We start from the raw sequence: 21,893 nt of genomic DNA, 5'->3' as shown, positions 1-21,893 counted from the left end.
CACATGTATGAAAATATGAAATATATATGATATCATGTAATAACATAAGAAAATTGAAAGTGGGGACATGACATTATCGGCCCACCTAATGAATATTCATGACAACTTGCACATAACTGTTATCACAAATATCACTTAACTGTAAAATTCAATCACTTTGTCATTTGGCACCAGATTTTTGTGAAATTTTCAGCATTTTGCTCATTGAATTTTACTCTATCAATAATAATAGTAATAATAATAGTCAGTTCTTGTATAGCGCATAACACATTATGAATAACGTCTTTATGCGCTTCCAAAGGACTTGGATATTATTACCCCGGCTTTCACGCGCTCGGCATTTCAAGGAATCAATTCCTGCCAGGTACCCATTCACCGCACCTGGGTTGAGTGCAGCACAATGTGTATTAATTCCTTGCTGAAGGAAACTACGCCATGGCTGGGATTTGAACCCACGACCCTCTGTTTCAAAGTCCACGGAATAATCCACTGGGCCACAATGCTCCATACTCTCACCATTTATTTCGATATCATTGATTTCACCTTTATTACTATCATATAAAAGGAATCATTGTAACAGTACTTACATCTTCTTTATAAAGCCACTCCTGGTTACCATGTTTACCATGGCATTTAATCATAACAACGTCTTTATAATGAGAATTGGCTGAGGCATCTAAACATAGATCATCATGCTTGATCTCGTTCTGTTTAGTGAGGGCAAATATCTGGAAAGAAAACAAGGAAAAACACATTATTTACTTTACATTATATATTTTATTATTCACATATGACATCGGCTTGAAGCAAACCCACTCTGGGTAAGTTCTTGAAGTTACAAGCATGCGCAGTCTGTTTAACAGGAAAGGCAACACAACTGTAAGTTCCCATAATATTTACTTTCAGAGTGCAAGCATTCCAACGATCTTGGAAAAATTCCTGCCAAAGTTCTTGTAATTTTGACGAGTACCTACTATTTTCTTTTGTGAATATTACCAAAAAAATTCTTTCGCATTGGCAAAAATACCTGGTATTTTCTGATTGGGGTAGATCGGGGTAAATTTCCTGATGAGAAAATACCTGGTATTCTCAAACGTAGAGTCAGTCTGAATATGCGTATAGAAAATGGTGTAAAATTTAGTTGACTTTGAGCCTCTCTGGCAAATTGTCACCAATAATTTAACTGTACATGCTTTACTCCTCGATCAATGGTCAGTATTTCTTGTTTTGCTTCATGAGTTGAGTTGCTTGAATGTATACTCGCATACAGAACAGGCTTGGCTAATATGCATACATGTACAAGCACTACCCTACAGGATCGGTAAATTTCTGTTGTTGGTTGCATTTTTTTCCCCAGCAAACTTATATAAATTTAGTAGTAATACATGCCTACTCCCCAATCAAAAGTCAGTATAAATATTTTTCATAGCTCAAGTTTTTCAATATGATGCAGACAGGCAGGGATAAAGTATACACACATGTACTGCTACCCTAAAATTTAAAATATGCAAGAAATTCAATTCACTTTGCATGCATGCATGAATGCAACTAACGCTGGGATATTTGAGGATTTTACTGTAAAGTTGACTGCTGGTAAGAGAGAAAAGGGAGCTAGGCCAGCATGAAGCAATTACAAAGGATGTCAAAAACTTTAGTACTCTAGAAATGTAGCAGTGCTCTAGAATGGAAGAGAATATACATGTAGTGGATATATTGGATAAAGTGATGATGCAATCAGTCAAGATCTGATTCCTGTTGAACAAAATGTAATATACTTTGCTAAAAGCTCATACTTACTATTCCAGCTAAAAAAAACCTTCAAGTTTGTCTCTAGCTCACTTCAATCCCCTGATAAACTTAATGCAGAGCTCTTAATAAGGATTTCAATTGTTTTTTTCTTCTATTTTCATATTTGTTTATTTCATTATTCATTTATTTTTTATTTATTTATTTATTCATTTATTTATATTCCCTTACTTTCATTTGTTTATTTATTTTTATTCTATTATGAACGGGTTTTTTCGGGGGGGGGGGGGGGGGGGCGATTAAACTTCTATTTCATATATCTGTTTGAAACAGTTCTTCTATTTAACAGATCAAGAATGGCACCTTCTCTTGCTTTATGTGTCATCTCCTTTAAACAAAATCTTCACATTTCAAAATTTATTAAATTGATCTTTTTGAATTTAGTTCTATACTTTCAATTACATTCATTCAATTTATGGGTGGGGGGGGGGGGGGGTGGGAGCGACATTTGAATTTGAAATTTTGAGTTCAGAAGTAAACATGTATCCCCAATACACTGTTGTAGAAAAGCCCAAGTTTTGTTGTTCAAGCCTGAAATCTGGCTTCATATTGACAAGATCTTATCACTGTCCATATTTTGGATATTGCCCATATGGTAGAGTAGCCTTTGAGATCTGTCAAATACTATGTTAACACTGCCGAAATATGAAAAAAGGTAATGCCAATTTGAAGTCATTTAAAGGTCAAGTAAACCCCAGAAAAATGATGATTTGAATAAATAGAGAAAAGTCCAACGAGCAAAACGCTAAAAATTTCATCAAAATCGGATGTAAAATAAGAAAGTTATGACATTTTAAAGTATCGCTTATTTTTCACAAAACAGTTATATGCACATCTCAGTGACTTGCAAATGAGACAGTCGATGATGTCCATCACTCACTATTTCTTTTGTTTTTTTATTGTTTGAATTATACAATATTTCATTTTTTACAGATTTGACAATAAGGACCAACTAGACTGAACCATATAGTATTAAACAATGCTAATTCCACGTGTTCAGGGAGGAATTAATCTTTGTTTCACTTGACAATGAGGAGAAAATCAGAATATTTCATATTTCATATAATGAAATATAAAAGAAATAGTGAGTGGATGACGTCATCAGTCTCCTCATTTGCATACCGACCAGGATGTACATATAACTGTTTTGTGAAATTAAGCAAAACTTCAAAATGTCATAACTTTCTTATTTTACATCCGATTTTGATGAAATTTTCAGTGTTATGCTGGTTGGATTTTTCTCTATGTATTCAAATCAACTAATGGTTGGGGTGGACTTGTCCTTTAACAATATAATCTTTGTCCAACAATGGTAAATTCTAAATGAAGACCCAAATACATGTTCATACAGCTTCCAACAGGCACCATGCATTTCACTACCCATGCACTATTATTTGTTTTTTATTATGCAATCTTCGTGGTATATTGTTTACCGCTGTGTTATAGTACTGTGTTAACTCCTGCAAGCAAATATGAACACACACAATACAAAATACATCATGAATATTTAACACAATACAATGAATTAATAACACAAAATAAGACATATTTGTACAAAATGCAAGGTACACAGTTTGGAAAATATCTGTTGGACCACTTTCGTAATAAAATCCCACAGGTAACATGCCCAGACAACACATTTCCACTTGGATTCTGATATGCTTACATCCATGTATATGTAGGAAAAAATGAAATTAATGAAATATATAAATTCTCCTGAATCCTATCACAGTGAAGGGGGGGGGGGTTTATTTTAAACTCTGGGGCCCTGTTTCAAAAAAACTTTTTATAATAATGTATTTGCAATAACAGCTTTAAGCAAATAAAAATCATTTGATTTGATTGGCTTGACAGTGAACTTGTTATAGAATTTTTGCATAAGTTGTTACAATAACAAGTCACTGTGAAACATGGCCCTGGTCTAGATTAGCCAACCTGCATGAATAGTTGTGATTGCCCCCCCCCCCCTCCAGAAGACCAGCATGAGTCCTGTTTCACAAAAACTTATCATATGCTAGAATTCTAAGGCAAAGTCGCTCTCGGCTAATCAAATAGCACCATATCAGGAGTAACAGTGTAGCTTATAGACGCTTCCCACTAATAACAAGTTTTATGAAACAGGGACCAATACAGTGACAGTACATATCTGGTTTCTGTCAATGGAGACATAAAATGACAAAAGGGGAAAAAATGTGTTTATCTGTAAAACTCGGAGCTCAGATAAATACCCCAGCTCGTAAAATGCAGAAAACTTGAAGACTTTTCTGTGTTTTTTTTTCAAATGCAGGATAAATGACAAGGGGGATATTGCTGAAAGTGTTGCAATGAAAATCCAACTCCAAAAATAAAACACAGTATGGATTTTGACCAATCAGAGGTTTGTATTTGATATCAGTGCTAAAGTTTTGGAGTTGCATTCAAACGTAAGTCTTTCTGAATTGTGGCCCCGATTTAAAAAAAATATATATAAATTATGCTTTTTAACAATATGTGAATTCCACGCCTACCTCCAGAAAACACCCTCTTTCCGCGTTTTTGTTATCATGGATGCTGACAATGAATTGCCCTCTTTTGTGTTTGTATAATAGAAAATCTTATGAATTTGTGTGTAATTGCAATGCTGCCAACCAGACACAAGAATATTTTAACATTTGAAAAGACGAAAATCAGCATTTTCTAACAAATACCATAGGACAACACACAAAAACGAAACTTCAGAAATCTGCAATATTTTTCTCATTTTTCAGTACTTTATGCTGAAATCTGTACTAATTGGCAGCTGTGTAATTAACATCATTTTATCAAGTGGAATGAATAAATCTTGAATTTGGAAGTGACCCCGACCCATACCCCCTCCCCCGGAGGTTGATGCATATCTTTGAGTGCCCTTGTGTTACTCACCTGGTTACCCCCTTGACCATGGCACGAGAAGATGCCCACCTTCTCGTTCTCCTTCCTCCCCATATTATCTAGGCACTTATGAGTTTCTATATTACGGATCTGCAGAAAAGAAATAAATATACATAAATTTTAATTACAAAGTGATATTCAATTATAAACAGGTCCCGTTGTCAGGCACAATTACTACAGTACTTTTACATTTTTGTTAGTAGTGAAGCAATTATGAGGCACTTATCAGTTTCTATATTACGGATCTGTAGAAAAGAAATGAGAAAAAAAAACATAAATTTGAATTACAAAGTGATACCTAGATATAAACAGGTCCCGTTGTAAGGCACAATTACTACAGTACTTTTACATTTTTGTTAGTAGTAAAGCAATTATGACGCACTTATAAGTTTCTATATTACGGATCTGCAGACAAGAAAATATAAAAACATACACGTATTTCAACTACAAAGTGATATTTCAATAAAAATAGGTCCCGTTATAAGGCGCAACTACGATACTTTTACATTATTTGTTAGTAGTAAAGCAATATTTCAGTTTATAGAGATCTCTAACCCTTTAAAGAGGAAAAAAACCTACACACGAAAAGAATAAAAATAAAAATTAGTAATACTCTACTGCGCTGATTACTTGGTACCATATCATTACCCCAGCTGAAGCTGAGCAGTGCTCACTCAAGCATGAATAGTTTTCCAACATTTTGGTGCCATCTGAAAGATGACTTTATTGGCTTCCATATATATAAGTCTTTCCCCAAAAGTGATCAACTTTTTATTTGGCATCATTTCAAAAGTGTATAGTTTTTTTTGGGACGCACTGTAGGTGCTACAGCGTTCAAGGAAAAAATCTTTCTGGGTACCCATTCACCTCACCTGGGTCTAGTGCAGCACTATGTGGATAAATTTCTTGTGGAAGAAAATTATTGCCCGAAGTAGAAAGTTTGATCATGTGGAATATGAAATATAATAAACTGAACCAAAACTTAACTGAGGCATCTAAATTAAGCAATACAAAAAGTAATAAACAAAAAAGGCAATATCTTAAGCATAAATGCCAAAGATTAAGAAAAATAAGAGACAGACAAATGATTTAAAGAAAAATCATGTCAATTATTGAAGATTCACTTGATATTAACTACAGTGTCTGTTTCAATACGATATGATTATCATTAACAATGCTGTGGGAGGGAGAATAATTAAACTGAATAATATCTGTCATCATGGATTAAACACAATTAGGAGTATAAATCAATTGAAAAGATTAAGACCAGAACCCCGTCTTACAAGGAATTGCGATTGATCCGATCAACCACAACTATGGATGGCCAGCAACGTCAACATCTAAACTACAAATTTCTTCAAAATATTTTCTAGATATGATGTATAATCATCATTTCTTTGAGAATTCAGTGTGCTTCTCCTTGTTAGGACATAAAGCTTAACAATTGATCATGGGACTGCCATTTACAATTGACCATGCACAATATTAAACACATGACCAATAATACAAATCAGCCCCACAATCGATCACTATGTTTTGTGTGAACAGGGCCCTAAACATTATGAAGGCCTAATCTTTTGTATGAGCCAATTAAGGAAAGTACCAATTAAGTGGACAAAAAAAGTAAATTGTGCCGACAACAATACTGCATTATGCAAATCTGATTAGCAATTCTAGACCTCTACTTGTGACACGAATATGAAGTTTGAAACCATCCAAAAAATATACAGAATACACCTTCATATGACAATTTTACATTTTTTGTTAGTAGTAAAGCGACAAAAACCTTGAGACTTTAATAAGAAAAGTTGCATTTTAAAGTGAAACCCATGAAATCTTCAGATATGTGTCAAGAATACGACTGATATCAAAAGGACAGATTCATGCAACTGAATCTTTTCCGGTTTCATTTTGCATTCGTCGTTTTTTGTAGACTGTTAAAAAAAGTGGGAATGCCCAGGACCCTACTCACTACTGTGAAAAACAAGCTCAGTTACATATTATTGCAATCTTAACTAGACTTTATTCTCCTTATAATAGAGAGATTGACATTCTCGATTACATTTGTGTTTGGACAGAAATGTGGATCTCGAAATTAGATCTACATGTAAAACTGTGGCTTCTTTATCGGCCCTGTTCATATTCACACCGGAAACATCTTTAAATTATCTGATTATGTGTTGACCATTTCCCATTAGAAAACCCTGTTCATACTAGCAGTAAGATGATGAAAATACTGCACTGCCTAGAAACTGTGAGCTACTTCATTGGCCCTATTCACACTCGGACCGGAAACGTCTATTTAACTTTAATATCTGATTATGTGTTGACCATTTCTCATAAGAAAACCCTGTTCATACAAGCAGTAAGATGGTGAAAATCCTGCACTGCCTAGAAAATGTGAGCAACTTCATTGTCCATATTCACACTCAAGCCTGGAAACATCTAAAGAAATTATCCAATTATCTGCTGGTAATTTTGTATATGAAAATTATAAAACAAGAAATTGAATGAAGTATTCCTATGATGACTATTAACTTTGGACAGTAGAATGTTTCATGTTTCAATGCTAACATCAAATGCTTGTAATGTGTCACGAGCCAATCATAAGATGGTACTGGGTACAGTGTTGCCATGTGAATCCAAATGGGGAGCATTCTAAAGAGCTTTCTCTTCCTCCAATAAAGACCAGTGTCTCTTTACATTGAATTCTTAAAATTCCAGTGTTGTATAATGGTGCCATGTCTGAATAAACACTGTTAAACCTAAGGTACAATAATTATACACTCTAAATGGGTAACTCCATTAAATTAAATTTAAAACAATTGAATAACTATCGAAAAAAAGCAACCTGTCAACTTTTCTTTTAGATTCTGATTATCATAATTCATTTCAATTCATGTCATATCCATATTCAATATTTTCGAATTAATGATTGTTGCCAATTTGAAGATAAAATTTTCTTTCATGACAGCAGTGTACCTTGCTTGTACCTCCCACCTACTACCCTGTTAAAATGCATAGAGCTGAACCTCCAGCGATCATCAAGTGCCTCACACGGAAACCCCGGTGACATTGTGCACTTGAGCAATGAAACATTATACTCACTTTAAACAGCCAAAGACCAATTCTTCCAAGGTAAAAAATACTCTAAATTGGCATTTCCATGCAAATTATAAAATTACTATAGAAAAATGCAAATTGGCAACTTTTCTTGAAAATTTTGCCTCATCATTCATTTCAACTCATGTTTTATCTAATATTATCAAATTAATGAACGTTGGCAATTCGATGAGCAAACACAGATCAAACATTCTCTTACATGGCAGCACTGTACCTTGCATGTACCTCCCACCTACTACCCTACTTAAATGCATAGAACTGAACCTCCAGCGATCATCAAGTGCCTCACACAGATACTAACCCTGGTGACTTTCGTGCACTTGAGCAATGAAACACTATACTCACTTTAAACAGCCAAAGACCAATTCTTCCAAGTTCTCATTTTATGTGCCAAGAAGCTCTAGGGAGCTCTAAGAACACCTCTTGGTGATGTCAAGGCTGAATATAATGTAGGCTACATGTAAAATGATGCAGGGTCGTTGTTGTGTTTTCTCTAATTTAAATTGTTGTGCAGGATACGTCACACAATGATGGAATTTTAATAATTTGGGTGTTTTATATTATGTGATTCATTTTTTGTCGGTTTTATCTTGTTTAGTAAGATTTGTCTCAAAATGCTGGATGTGTTTCAAACTATCTCTCTGCAGTTTTAAGGAAATTTCTTCTTTCGTGAATTAACATGAACAGAAAGGCAAAGGATTTTATCCATTTCAAATTCTATTACATAATATTCAAAAATATATATATAGAATTATACCCCTGCAGTTTTTTTGAAAAATATTGGTATAATTCAAAAGGTTGTAATAAAGAGTGGGAGGGGTCCGAATAGGATAATGGAACCTGGACAGCAATAAAATACTTTTGGAATAAATTTTAAGACACAAAGTCACATCCAAAGAAGAGTGAACCGATTTGAAAAAGCAACCAAACAAGATCGGAGTACAATTACATGTATACTATACTGCCGTACTTTGGCAAAAAGGAAGCAAGTTACAAAAGTACCATTTGTTGTAAATGAGCCATGTGTGTTCTTCAATTCAACAGGATATTTTCTTCAATATCTTTCCATAGAACAATAATTTCTTCCCCAAATTTTGCCTGAACGTGCAACATACAAAGGGTTTTTCAGAAACAACAATAACTCAAATCTGACTGATGTGTCACTTGCTTCCTTTTGCCAAAGTTGGGCAGTACAGATACTTTATGAAACCTGACACCCACTCTGCCAGTCAAAGAGCAGTTGTAACAGTTTCCTCTGTGCGTCTTGGCCCTCTGGGACACTTGAACCCTAGATGACATTCTCTCTATCCTCCAGGCTATATATTCATCCAAACATACAGATTTTTTTTTCTGGACAGGATAACACTTCCGAAGACCCCATTCTTCCAATGGATGCTTTCATACCCGATCGATCATGAGAATGTAAATACCAAATCATCACTACTTATTCATTTTTTACTTAATTATTTTGATTGTTTGTTTGGGTTAGTTACATGTAGGTAATTCTTTCCCCTTTTCTGCTTTAATTGTTCAAATAATATATTATTTTATTTGGGTCGACCGTACACAAGGCTAATTTCTTTTTGGCTGCTACCCTTTCAGTATAATACTTCTATGTCTGATTTATTTCATGTTTGTACTATCTATATTGATGTTTTTATACTGAGAAAAATAAACTGAATTGAATGTCTGTAAATTCTGAGAACTTGATCATTTTCGTGGAATTCCTTTGTGCGTTTAAAATCCACCTAACCCCAATCAAGTTCCTGTAGCTATGAGCTTGCCACATTTCTCTTGCCTTATGCATTCACTTCACCTCATATCAAAAGGCCTGTAACATTCTTGAACATCACATTTGGAGACATTCCTCTGGAAGTTCTTGTAAGTTTGAAAAGAATCTACTGGGTCTGTCATGGTCTAGTGGTTCTGTCTCTCATCTTTCAACAGAGGGTCATGGGTTCCAATCCCAGCCAAGGTGATTGTGAACAGGGTCTCTTAGTGAAGTATACCACTAAGGGGTCATTCTTGGTCACATGTGTGACCAAAATTATGAAAAATCTTCACTTTAATAGTTATAAATCTAATCTTTTTAGAGATTTATAACTAATTATGATGAGTTTGAAAATTTAATCTATTTTGAAATTCACAAAAATTTCAAATCTTAGAGTTATAACTAATTGAAGTCAAGATTTGTCATAATTACGGTCCCACACGTGACCAAGAATGGACTTAATAGTTCAAGAATACATGTGAATATCATAGTGTCCTTCAACCCTGTGTGGAATCTAGGTTACCAAGTCTTTGGAGACACTATCCGAGAGCTAGGGGAGACAGTCCACACTCATACCAAGTTTGATTTGTTTGTTTTAAAAAAAGAGAAGAAAATAAACGAAAAATGTTTAGCCGAAGCATGAGCACTTTGAAAAAAAAAAAAATATCAAGATCCTTTTTAAAGTTGCATCTTATTAAATTGATTGAATGTTAAACAAGTTTAATTCCAAAAGGAACTAAATCCATTTTATCATGAAAATGAAGCTTCTGATCAAAGAATACTCTCCACGATGAAACAGTCTTGAAACCAAACATTTCTAAATTTTAACAATCTCCATTCTAATATCAAATTTCTTTGATTCATTTGCACAACACAATTCTTCATTTTTGTTAAGTATTGAAAGAATGGATTTAGGTCCTTATGGAATCGAACTCCTCATCACTATACATACCTCTCCTATAGTTTTAAAGTCCAATCTAAACTGGGACTCTGGATATATATTTTCTAGATACCACTCAAAAGTGTGGCACTTTAACCTGTCTCGCAGCTTTTTTCTTTGCGTAACGTCACCATATTCTGTTTTCCTCACACCTATAGGGTAGAGAGCAGAAAAAGATGAAATAAAACATGATTTACTTTGATCTGTTTATACTTGTACAACTTTGGACTTCTTGCTATTAGCAATGAGACATAAAAATGAATAGGATAATGGACAGATATAAATTTGTTCCAAAACCTCAATTAACAGATAGTAGTACACCATTTAAGATGGTGATTGAAATAAGCACATGACACAGATATTTGTTAAATGGATTTTTAAAACAGAAAAAACTCCACAGACTGCAAATAATCTGTTGTGTATTAAAAGTAAAACATCAGACAATACAAGAAAACTATAAATTTACCATCTCCAACTTTCTGCCCCCCTCCAACAAAAATACAGAATTGAAAACAAAACTGATGCAAGCAAGAAAAAAGCCAACAAGTAAAGTAAAGAATGATTAAGGTACATTGAAATGATTCTGTCATCACATTGCAAAGGTAAATAAAGAACTTCTTGATATGATATTATCTAAAAGTAAATTCTGAATTTGAATAATTCCAATTAATAACTCCAAATTCATATCGAAACACTTCAAGAGACTACCTATACGCAATGAAGCTAAATTATGGATTTCATCGAATACTGCATGAAAATTAACACTTTCAAAGTTCAAATGCAAACATGCATGCACACACAGAGGCACAAAAATGCCAATCAATCGCAATGCACACACATAGCTTTCCATACATCAAATAAGGCTGTGCAAAAACAAATGTGTACACAAAGGTATGTTGGCTCACAAGCCAGCCAAAACATGTTTCCAATGTCACAAGGCCATCACTAAAACATTTTTTTTCTTTCTGAATTCAATCTGCACTTGTGACTGGGCATGTAGACAAACACGTCAGTCGCTATCAAGAGATACATGTATGTCACAACCATGGTGAAATGGGTTCAATAATAATCATCAAATTACTGAGACAACCTACATCTCAAATGTCACTCTGTCTCAAGTTGATTGTCTCTTGCTTACAAAGCATGGTGAAAAGGGGATCATGATCACCTTTTTTCCAAGATTTCAAACACAGCAAGTTATAGAGATGTTAATACTCGATTAATTGATTGAGAGAATGAAAGACTGAATGAGGAAATAACTGAAATATATAGAAATATATGAGTCTAAAAAGTAGTATTAAAGTATTATAAGCAAATAGAATTCCGGAACATTGCACAGATGATCTTTTTTATAATAATGATAAGAATTATAATGATCAGTTATGCCACTAGGTCTCAAAAAGTCTGAAAATGTTTGGGGTCTAGAGATGAAGCCCCCAGTGGGTCCAGGGGGCAGCACACTGGCAAGATTTTTTTTACATTAATTTTAACTACCCAAAATGCCACCAAATAAACACTTCATCATTATCATCACCATCAAACATCATCATCATCATCATCATCATCATCATCCTTATTACCACCATCATCCTGATCAGTAGTACAAATCACCATCATTGTTGTTTAAAGGACAAGTCCACCCCAACAAAAAATTGATTTGAATAAAAAGAGAAAAATCCAACAAATGTAACACTGAAAATTTCATCAAAATCGGATGTAAAGTAACAAAGTTATGACATTTTAAAATTTTATGCAGTTTTAAACAGTTATATGCACATCCTGATCGGTATGCAAATTATGAGGAGACTGATGACATCATCCACTCACTATTTCTTTTCTATTTTATTGTATAAAATATGAAATATTCTAATTTTCTCCTGATTGCCAAGTGAAACAACAATTTATTCCCCCTGAACATGTGGAATAAGCATTGTTTAATACTATATGGTTCAATCAATACTATATGGTTCAGTCAAATCTGTAAAAAATGAAATATTATATTATTCAAACAATAAAAAAAAGAAATAGTGAGTGAGGGACATCATCGACTGTCTCATTTGCATGTCACCGAGGTGTGCATATCAATGTTTTGTGAAAAATAAACGAAACTTTAAATTAAAATGTCATAACTTTCTTATTTTACATCCGATTTTGATGAAATTTTCAGTGTTATGTTAGTTTGATTTTTCTCTATTTATTCAAATCAACATTTTCTGGGATGGACTTGACCTTTAAGTAGTTTGATTGTCTTGTTTTCCCACTGATATTGTTCATTCATTACCATCATACTCTCCAATATTTACTCATAATTATCTGTCGTGTTTTCAGCTTCTGAAAACGACCTTCCTAACATCAGGGTTCCCCTTTAATGATGGTTAACAGTCACACTAACGAATCCGACTCCAAAGCTACTATGGTACGTCATTGGTAATAACATAACAGCTATAGTCGGCCTGAAGTCTGCTTCTCCGGTCTGACTGAAGTACTGATGCCTGTGAGACCATACATGCACAGAGGAGAGAGTACAGTACAGTCTCGTTGCACTGCATGACTGCACTCTGCGCACTTGTCTTCACTTCCAGATATTCAGAGTTGACTGATGATGGGTACATATTTACACACTTGTACATGTACAAAATAGGACCTAGATGGTTCACATGGTTCCTTGGGTGTGTTCTGACTCGCAAGAACTTTAACCATTTCGGATTCATTTGTGAAAGAATGTTAGCTAATAAAAATGAGAAAATGCATTACGCCATCTCCTCATGTCATGAGGAGAAGAGAAAAATTCATATTTTTTAATAACCTAGAAATAAGTTACAAAACACTTCATTGTTGAAACTTATCTTTTATCTTCTCAAGAAACATAGACAGCACTGTATATTGCATACTTTATAGGGGAGAAACTGAGGTATTTTGATGGGGGGGGGGGGGCAGATGAAAAAAACAACGGTGATGTCCCATTTTTCTAAATGGAATGACAGGTGTATTAGAGTTCTCAACCCAGGCCTCTCTCTTTGATAATTTTCTTTCTTCTTTCTTGTTAAAATCTTCTCGTTGCTCCATTTTATTCTCTTTATCACTACTTGAAGAATCATCAGGGAGGGGGATGCACCCCAGCCGCCTGTAGCATCATCCCCTTCCATAAAAGCTCATTAACAATCGATTGCTAGAGTTTCATTAGCAATCATCCATTGCACTTCAATGAGAGATGAAGTATTAGGTCATAACAGATTTCCTTTTCGCATGACAAAACAATGAAAATGCTATAGTTAAAATGCACATCTATTGGATAAATTGATTGCTACATGTTTCGAGTGGTCGTTTGTTGCACTTCGATGAATGATAGAGTGCTTGTCGAAACAAATCTTTCTCCTTCACATCATGAATAATGATGAAGTCTTTGTAAGAGATGCATACTCCATTTAAAATGGATATTTCAAAAGCAAAACACCTAGACTGCTCAACAAATCTTTCGCAGTATGTTCAGCAATTTCTACCGAGGGGGTTAGAGAATGAAGAGAAAGAAATAGATACCATCACTGCCGACCTGAGGTTTGTCACCTGAACCTACTTCTTCTATTTATAGAAGAGTGCCAAGTGCAATCTCGTGTCTTCCACTATGTGTTTTCCACAATCAAATTGATTTGAGCGATTGAAGGGAAGGTTAACTCAACACCAAAGAGCACACTTCTCAAAACTGTCATTGTCGACAGGCTGACTTCATAGTGAAGTGTTTTTGTTTAGTGATGACCTCGTGTGAACGCTACCCTTCAATAATAGCATGGGACTCCATTCACATCTGGTATTTTTACTTTAACCCAGGTCTATATCAACATAAAAAATAGGGTTGTTTCCAAGTCTGAGCATTAGCAAGTGGCCATGCAAACATCCCTCTTTGATCCTTTCCAAACAACGAAATTGAATAATGGAATGGTCATCTAAAACATTAATGTTCAATCTACTTGAAAAGGACTGTGACACCTACGCGTAGACATTTTATCCAGCATATACCAATGTATACACTGTAGTAAGTGTGGCCAGCCCTTTCTCTTTTAAACCACTTCCTGATATCGAGCATTCTGTTATTGTTATTAAGAATTGCATTTTGTTAACAATCCAAAATATCACATATTCAAACTCTTCATCAGAATCATCTGTGTTATTTACAAAAGGCAGGGCTTGACATTAGCCTGGTGGCCTATGGCAACCTAAACTGAGAGTCGGGCTACCAAAATTCTGTAAATGCCCACAATTGGTGGCCCGGCCGGGCTACCAAAATTTTGATAAATTGAAACGTTTTCTATGGTTTACGGCCACCAAATTTGCTTTGTGGGCCACAAAAAATATAAAATTGCAGGTTTTGGTGGATCAATCATGCCACAAAGAAAAAATTAGTGTGTATGATCATCCAGCAAGAAGGAAGACAAGTATGAATTGAACACCAACGACCCCCTCTCAGCTAGTTTTCAACAAGTGCAGGGAGCTCTGGGGTAGTTCAATGCCCCCCCCCCTCCATGATCAAAAGCGTCATGTGCTTCGTCTGAATTAATATTCAAACACACGATCTCTAGCAACTGTGACGAAAGAGAGCCCCATTTAGATAAGACAACTTCAGATCTGCACTTAAATTGCAGTTGAGATTTTACCGGACGTTAAGAGTATGTATGAACATGCCTGCGTACTTGCCCTCAAGGAGGAACCTACATTTGTACTCCACCCATGCTTGAATGGTGTAACGTCCTTCATGTGAAATATGCAGAAGCATGCACCGCTACTGTGGCGAAATAGGGCGCCGTAATTTGGGCTTGTAGCGAAGCGGTCGACTTCAATTTGAATTCTTATTTCGGTAATTATAAGACCTAAAGGTGCAGGGTTTTTTCTCTCTTCTAGCTTTGGGTATGTTGTTCAACAATGTGATCTTTCTGCACATTAAAGCCCTCCTGCTGAGATATTCACTCACACTGCAGGGAATAGTCGGACTTAAATTTGAGGGAAGGGGGTCTTCGGAGGGTTAAGGATTGCCGTAGTGGTTTTTAAATTCAGAGTATTGTAAGGATTAGGATAGGTTTTTCAGATATTTAAAATAATAATAGGCATTTATATAGCGCCATATATCTAGAAACAATCTATTCCGAGGGGCATTCTTTTTTATCATTATTATTACCCTATGCCTAAAATGCCTATTCTGTGTTCTCCAGTGTTCTATACAACACATTCCACATGCTCTCTGCCGACAAAACATTAAAAGATAGAGCAATTGTAAATAGTCAAAATCTCAGGAAAAAAACCCATAAATTTGCTAGCAGATAAAGCTAAACAATGTGAGGTATTTTCCCCTACGGTCAATCTGGCCTGCAACACTACATGCCATTTGCAAGAATAATGGTAAAGACATCAGATGATTCTGACATTTTCTGAAGTGTGTTACATATTTTGTCCCAGTTACTACTTGCTCTTCCCTATCTGCTGAGGATCTGTAAGGAGACGTTTATGAAATTGGGAATGACAATGGAAAGAAGAGGAGAAATATAGGTACTGTCAGGTGGTGGAGAGATAGGGGGTGGGGGTGGGGAGGGATACATGGGGAGATGGGGTAAACAGGGACGGTTGGAGAGAGGGAAGGGGATAAAAAGATAAAAAGGAACAGCGAATGGGAGGGAGATGAGGAGAAAAAGGGGGAAAAGGGGGATAAGGTGGGTAAATAGGAAATGTGCTCTTTAGCAAATATTTTTGATTGTGGGGCAATACAGTGCATATATGCCGGGAAGGGGTGAGAATGAGATCTAAGGTAGATTGTAAATGAGCATGGAAATGGAGGGAAGAGGTGGGGTAAACATGAGAACCCCCCCCCCCCCAAAGAAGATAGTGGGTGGTTGAAAGAGTGAAGAAGAAAAAGAGGGATATAGAAAGAGATAAAAGTACAAAGTGATAAGCAGATAGTGAAGAGAAAGAGAGAGAGAGAGAAAGAAAGAGTAGAAAATAAAGAAAAAGGGGGAGAAAGATAAAGAGAAAGGGGGAAAAAGATAAAGAGAAATAGGGACAAAGAGAAAGAAAAGAATGAGAAATACAGAGAGAGAGAAGGCGGCAGAGAAAGAAAGAGAGAGAGAAAGAGGAAGAAAGAGAGCAAGAAAGAAAAAAGAAAAGAGAGAAAAGGGGTAGGGAGAGAGAATGGGAGAAGAGACAGAGAGAGAGAGAATGAGTAAGAAACAGAGGAGACAAAATAGGACAACAGATATAAAAAAAAAAGAAAATGGTGTCAGTAAAAGACAGAGGAAGAAAATTGAGAGAAAAACGTAGGAGAGAGAGAAAGGGAGAGAATACACATTCCAAGACAAAACTTACAAAGAAAGAGAGTGGCAATGACAAAGAGCGATGGACAGGGAGTGATAAAGCCGACACGCAAAGAAACATAAAACCTCATCTACCTCAAATCGCTTCACAAACCTGCCACAAATGCACAATCAAATCATGCAAAGTGGCCGGTAATGATGTCTCCCGAAACAACATCCCTCGCGCTGTGACAAATGGACTTGCAACCGTAGATGACAGCCCTTGTGTCTTCTTAAATTGTGGAGTGACTCTCGGGCCTAAATACCTGACAACAGACATCATTCACGATCCTTCATTTTCAGCATGAAATTTTGTTTCAAGTCAGTGCCGCCGTTTAACTCCTCTCTGATAATGATTGGATAGGTTAAATTGCATCCCGGGGTACGTCGCAGAAAGACGCGTGTTTAAAACGCCACCAAAAATTCAAGCACAACTCCAGAATAATAGAGTCCGATTGGCTGAAAACAAGTTGCGTTCAATTCCTGGACTTGCGTTTGATTTTAACTCTTTGTGTGAAAGGTCATGATCAAGAAATGTTAAATGGAACAAAATGCAAATATACATACATAAAATATGTACATTACAAATACAAAAAAAAAGTATGTACATGACCCTTGTGTTGTTTGAATACCTACCTTAAAGTTAACACACCCACACACACCCACCCCACAAACACCCTCATAACAACACATCCATGCCAAGACTAATGAAAGAAAACTAGATGATAAAGAAAGGGGATAGAAAGAGAGAACACTGCTTGTTCTACACATTGTATAAATTGAACTTAGAGGATCCACTTTCAGAGAAATTTAACTGTGTCACAACATGGAGCTTATTACAAGGTGATTAAAAACTAGCAAACAGTGCATGCTCGTTGAGAGATTGCTTGAAAATTTCTCTGTATGCCTAGTAAACACTTATTAAGCTATCCACTAGCTAGTCGCAAATGGTACAAATAGGATATCAATGGAAAGCTGACAAGTTTCTCTTTTATATCCATGCAGAATAATTTCAAAGAATTAAATAAGATCCGTACATTGGCCCTCTAGATTTGGATTACCTTTTTTCTGAAACGCACTGTATAGCATCTATGAGGTGCCGATTTATCTAGTTTCCTATTCAATGGCGCACTATATATTACCCCGGCTGTAGCTCCAGCTGCGAAAGGTGCATTCAAGGAATTAATCCTGTCGGGTACCCATTCACCTCACCTGGGTTGAGTGCAGCACAATGTGGATAAATTGCTTGCTGAAGGAAAACACGCCGTGGCTGAGATTCGAACCCACGTCCCTCTCATTGAAAGACAAGATTCGTGACCACTAGACCACGAAGACTGAAATAAGACTTCAGAGGATTCAAAATTCATGATACTTGCCTGGTGATATTCTGTAATAGAAATTCCTAAAATTATCCATCCAGACTTCGGCTAATCTCTGGTTGTTACGATTTATGATTCGCCCCGTCCCGCCCGGGAAGGTGTATGGCGTTGATTTTCTGAAGACGTGACCAACGTGTGAACAGGTGACAATCTCTAAAGTTCCTCCGCACATCCATATCTGAAAGTATAAGAGTATGAAACGCTGTTCACATACATGTACGCTGTATGGGTCCGTGACTGCATTCGTTTGTCGGTTGCCTTGTAATTAGCATCACGATGAGAAAAATGGTTAAATCACTAGTTTTTTAACACATCCATATCTAAAGGCATGAGAGAATGAAACTCATGACTGATTCATTATCAAATGGGTCCCTGACTGTAGTCTCTTATAAGCACTATAAGAAAAGAAATTGCAACAATCTCTACATTTCCTTCACAAATCCATAAAGAACAAAGACAGGAAAGATGACACGCATGACTCTTTTTTTTCACATTTAAGGGTTTCTGACTGCCAAAAGGTACTAGTATTGATACAACAACATGGTTAAAGTTCATTGACATCAAATAAAATAGAGATTGATTTTGTGACCTGAGATACATACGAAATGATCAAAATGTTTTAAGTACCTTCACAAGACTCAAAGTTTTATTAAAAGACTCAAAGTTTTATTAAAAGAAGGACATACAATCAGCACTTTAAAACATGTGCCATTTCAAAACTGAAACTTCCATGTTAATTGTGTAGGTCTAAGAAATTTGGAAAAGTAGCAAATACATGTATGCCTCGCTTCTGCTATCACTGGAGATAAAAAATGACAATATCGAACATCCAGTATTTTACATCACTAAAACACTGTTTAAAAGGTTTTTTTTAATATCATAAACCTCTCACATTTTTAAAGCTTAAATCTGAAAGTGTTTGATCCTCCCACTTACTACTAATAAAACAACATCAGTGGAAGATAAAACTGGATAATGATCTCCCTTAAATACCGTTGAACATTAAAGTCCTTTTATTAAAGTGTTTCATCTTGAGGCAATGTTTGAGTAAATATTCCTCCCACAATCTACTTTTATTGATTTTCTTCAGACCGTTCCTCTGAATTTTCATGAAAGCACAAGGGAAAAGAGTTTAGGATTTCATTTTTAATTAGGAGAGAAAAGCTGCTTCGGAACCGATGCTAATCCTGGCCATTAATACGCACGCTTGCTAAAAACCCTTTCCCTTTATTTCCCTTCATCATCGCTGTCTGCAAAATGAAAATCATCACGAAAGCTGCAGCATCTGATGGTATTGTTTCCATGGCGACGCAGTCTTGGCCTACTTGGGTTTGGTTCTCCTCAACAACAAATGTTTGCTTTTGTGTGTGTGGTATCTATTTCTCATCATCATGGCTATTGTCATTTGGGAATATGAATGTGAAAGTTTTACTGAAAACATATGGTTATATCATAGTGAAAATGTAGATTTAAAAGTTGGATGTTTTTACAATGTTTATGATTTATTTCTTACTCTCTCTCTCTCTCCCTCTCGTGTACTTTTTCATCTCCTAGAATATAAAAAAGAATAAACTCATATTTTTTCTTTTTCACCCAAACAGAGCACAACTTACTACCCCCTTACACAGAATATATCTTTAAATCATTGAATATAGACTATGATCTAAATAGGATATAGTTGATTTCGAGGGAATATATGCATATACTACACTATAAAAACAAATCAGTCAAAAATGACTAGTTAATAGGGTCAGCTGGGTGCAACTGTTATTCTAGTCATATTTGACTATTTTCTAGTCATATTTTGCTAGATTAGAGTAATTTCTTACTAGAATATATGTCAGAAATGTGACTAGCATATCAGTTGCACCCAGCTGACTACTTGTCTAGTCAATTTGACTACTTTGTTTTAAGAGTATATATCATATTCATAAGGACAATTTAATAATATGTATTATTTGAAAATATTAATGTTAGGGCAGATACACTATCTGATAATTGATTGAAATATTGACATGGACTTTTGGAAGATTAGCCAAAGCCAAAGATTTAACTTTTCAGCTGCTAATTTCATTCTTTTACCAATATCTAAATTCTGGTTTTTGGAAAATTGATACAATGTGAGACAGAAACCGTCAAACCTATAGGCAACAACTAAAGACCATTTCCTGTATCATCTACAAGCATTGCTCAAGGCAGGAAAGTTCATACATTTTGAGCAAATACTTTTTGACTTCTCATCACAAACAGGCAAATTTCTCCCCTTCAGGAAATCCTATTATTTTCCCTCCCGCCTCCACGCTCTGCGCGAGCAACCGCTCCTCTTGATACACAATATCCGTGCTTCGACTCGTCTGAGGCGCTGGTGGACTCCTCAAGACTGTCACGTTCCACGGTATTGCCAAACAAGATTCGGTTGCAATTCTTGTTTGCTGTCAACGCAGTGGAGGGCACTTTTCTCCTATTATGAAGGCAATCCAATATGCCACCTTTTTTCATTTTAATCATGAGCGGTGGTTTTCGGAGAGTCTATTGAGCTAAACTGCTTGCCATCAAAATACAGAATAAAGACTTTTATCTCCCCTTATCGCTTGGGGTATGCTTGTAACCACAGTGAAACCTGTGTAAAGACAGTTGGAGGAGTGAAGGTCATGTGAACCATTAGGCCACGCCTCCACTATTTCAGATCTGGCTGATTATCCCACTTAGAATAATGTAGAGATTTTTTTAAATGAAGACTTAAAAACATTCTATTCCAGCAATATCAAAATGTTATTATTATCACTATTTAAAGTATCGCCTTTTTATTTCATTTTTTTCCATTTATTTCATTTTTTCTTATTTTCAGAATTGAGTTATTTTCATTTTTTTCATCACAATTACCATTATCCTCTTCGTGATCATTATTATATATACCTATATTTTTTAGGGGGTGGCACATTATTTGGTGAATTATCCAGCCAATCTACGGGTGAAGACATGCTCAGATTTTGGCTTAGGACAAAACATTCATGATCATGATCATGATTATACTGTTCAAACCTCCAACATCGAGCAAAAACATCCGATCCTCTACAGCCCAAAGTCACATTCCAGAGCCAAGCGAGAATCCCCACTCGATTTGACGGAGATTGGATTTCTTGAATCTGGAAATTAATCTCGTAGACAGCTAATCGGGCTAGAATCTCGAGACTGAGCAACCTCGGGCTGATGGATAAACACTTTTTGTGTTTTTAATCAATGTTACAATAAGATAGATGAATCTAGTATCCTCATGCAGATCAATAATGCTTTCCCAGCTATACATTCTCCTCCCCCCTTCTCTACTCGGAGGGATTTTTGACTGCCCTGGACCATGCCATCATTATCATTTTTTTTATCTACTTGGGGGCTTGCAATATCTTAGTATTCATACAATTAATTCACATCTTTCAATGTTTGAAAGTTCAAACCAGAAAGCCCCCTTTACCGAGACTGCTGCATAGACCTCAAATTTTTAATTTTTTTTTAATTCAAGTTTGGTTCAATATCGTAGCATGGAAAATATCTCCCCCCCCCCTGGCAACTATGGCTTACTACACTACACCAAAACAGACCACAATTAGGTTGCTTCTCTTTCTTTATTCTCCAAT

General features: G+C 35.7%; 1 protein-coding gene across 1 annotated transcript in view; it reads right to left on the bottom strand.

Annotated features, from left to right (window-relative positions):
- LOC129275134 (polypeptide N-acetylgalactosaminyltransferase 13-like) overlaps positions 1-21,893 on the bottom strand; it is a 41,360-nt gene that overhangs the window by 7,568 nt on the left and 11,899 nt on the right. Inside the window, exons 4-7 of the mRNA XM_064108262.1 lie at positions 18,259-18,439; positions 10,563-10,702; positions 4,708-4,806; positions 588-728 (exon numbers count right to left, since the gene is read on the bottom strand). Coding sequence (XP_063964332.1) covers positions 588-728; positions 4,708-4,806; positions 10,563-10,702; positions 18,259-18,439 — 561 coding nt within the window. The remainder of the gene's footprint in view (positions 1-587; positions 729-4,707; positions 4,807-10,562; positions 10,703-18,258; positions 18,440-21,893) is intronic.

The sequence above is a fragment of the Lytechinus pictus genome, chromosome 13 (genome assembly GCF_037042905.1).
Source record: "Lytechinus pictus isolate F3 Inbred chromosome 13, Lp3.0, whole genome shotgun sequence".
NCBI lineage: Eukaryota > Metazoa > Echinodermata > Echinoidea > Temnopleuroida > Toxopneustidae > Lytechinus > Lytechinus pictus.
The sequence above is the reverse complement of the archived record's forward strand: the minus strand, read 5'-3'. Positions and strand labels throughout refer to the sequence as shown.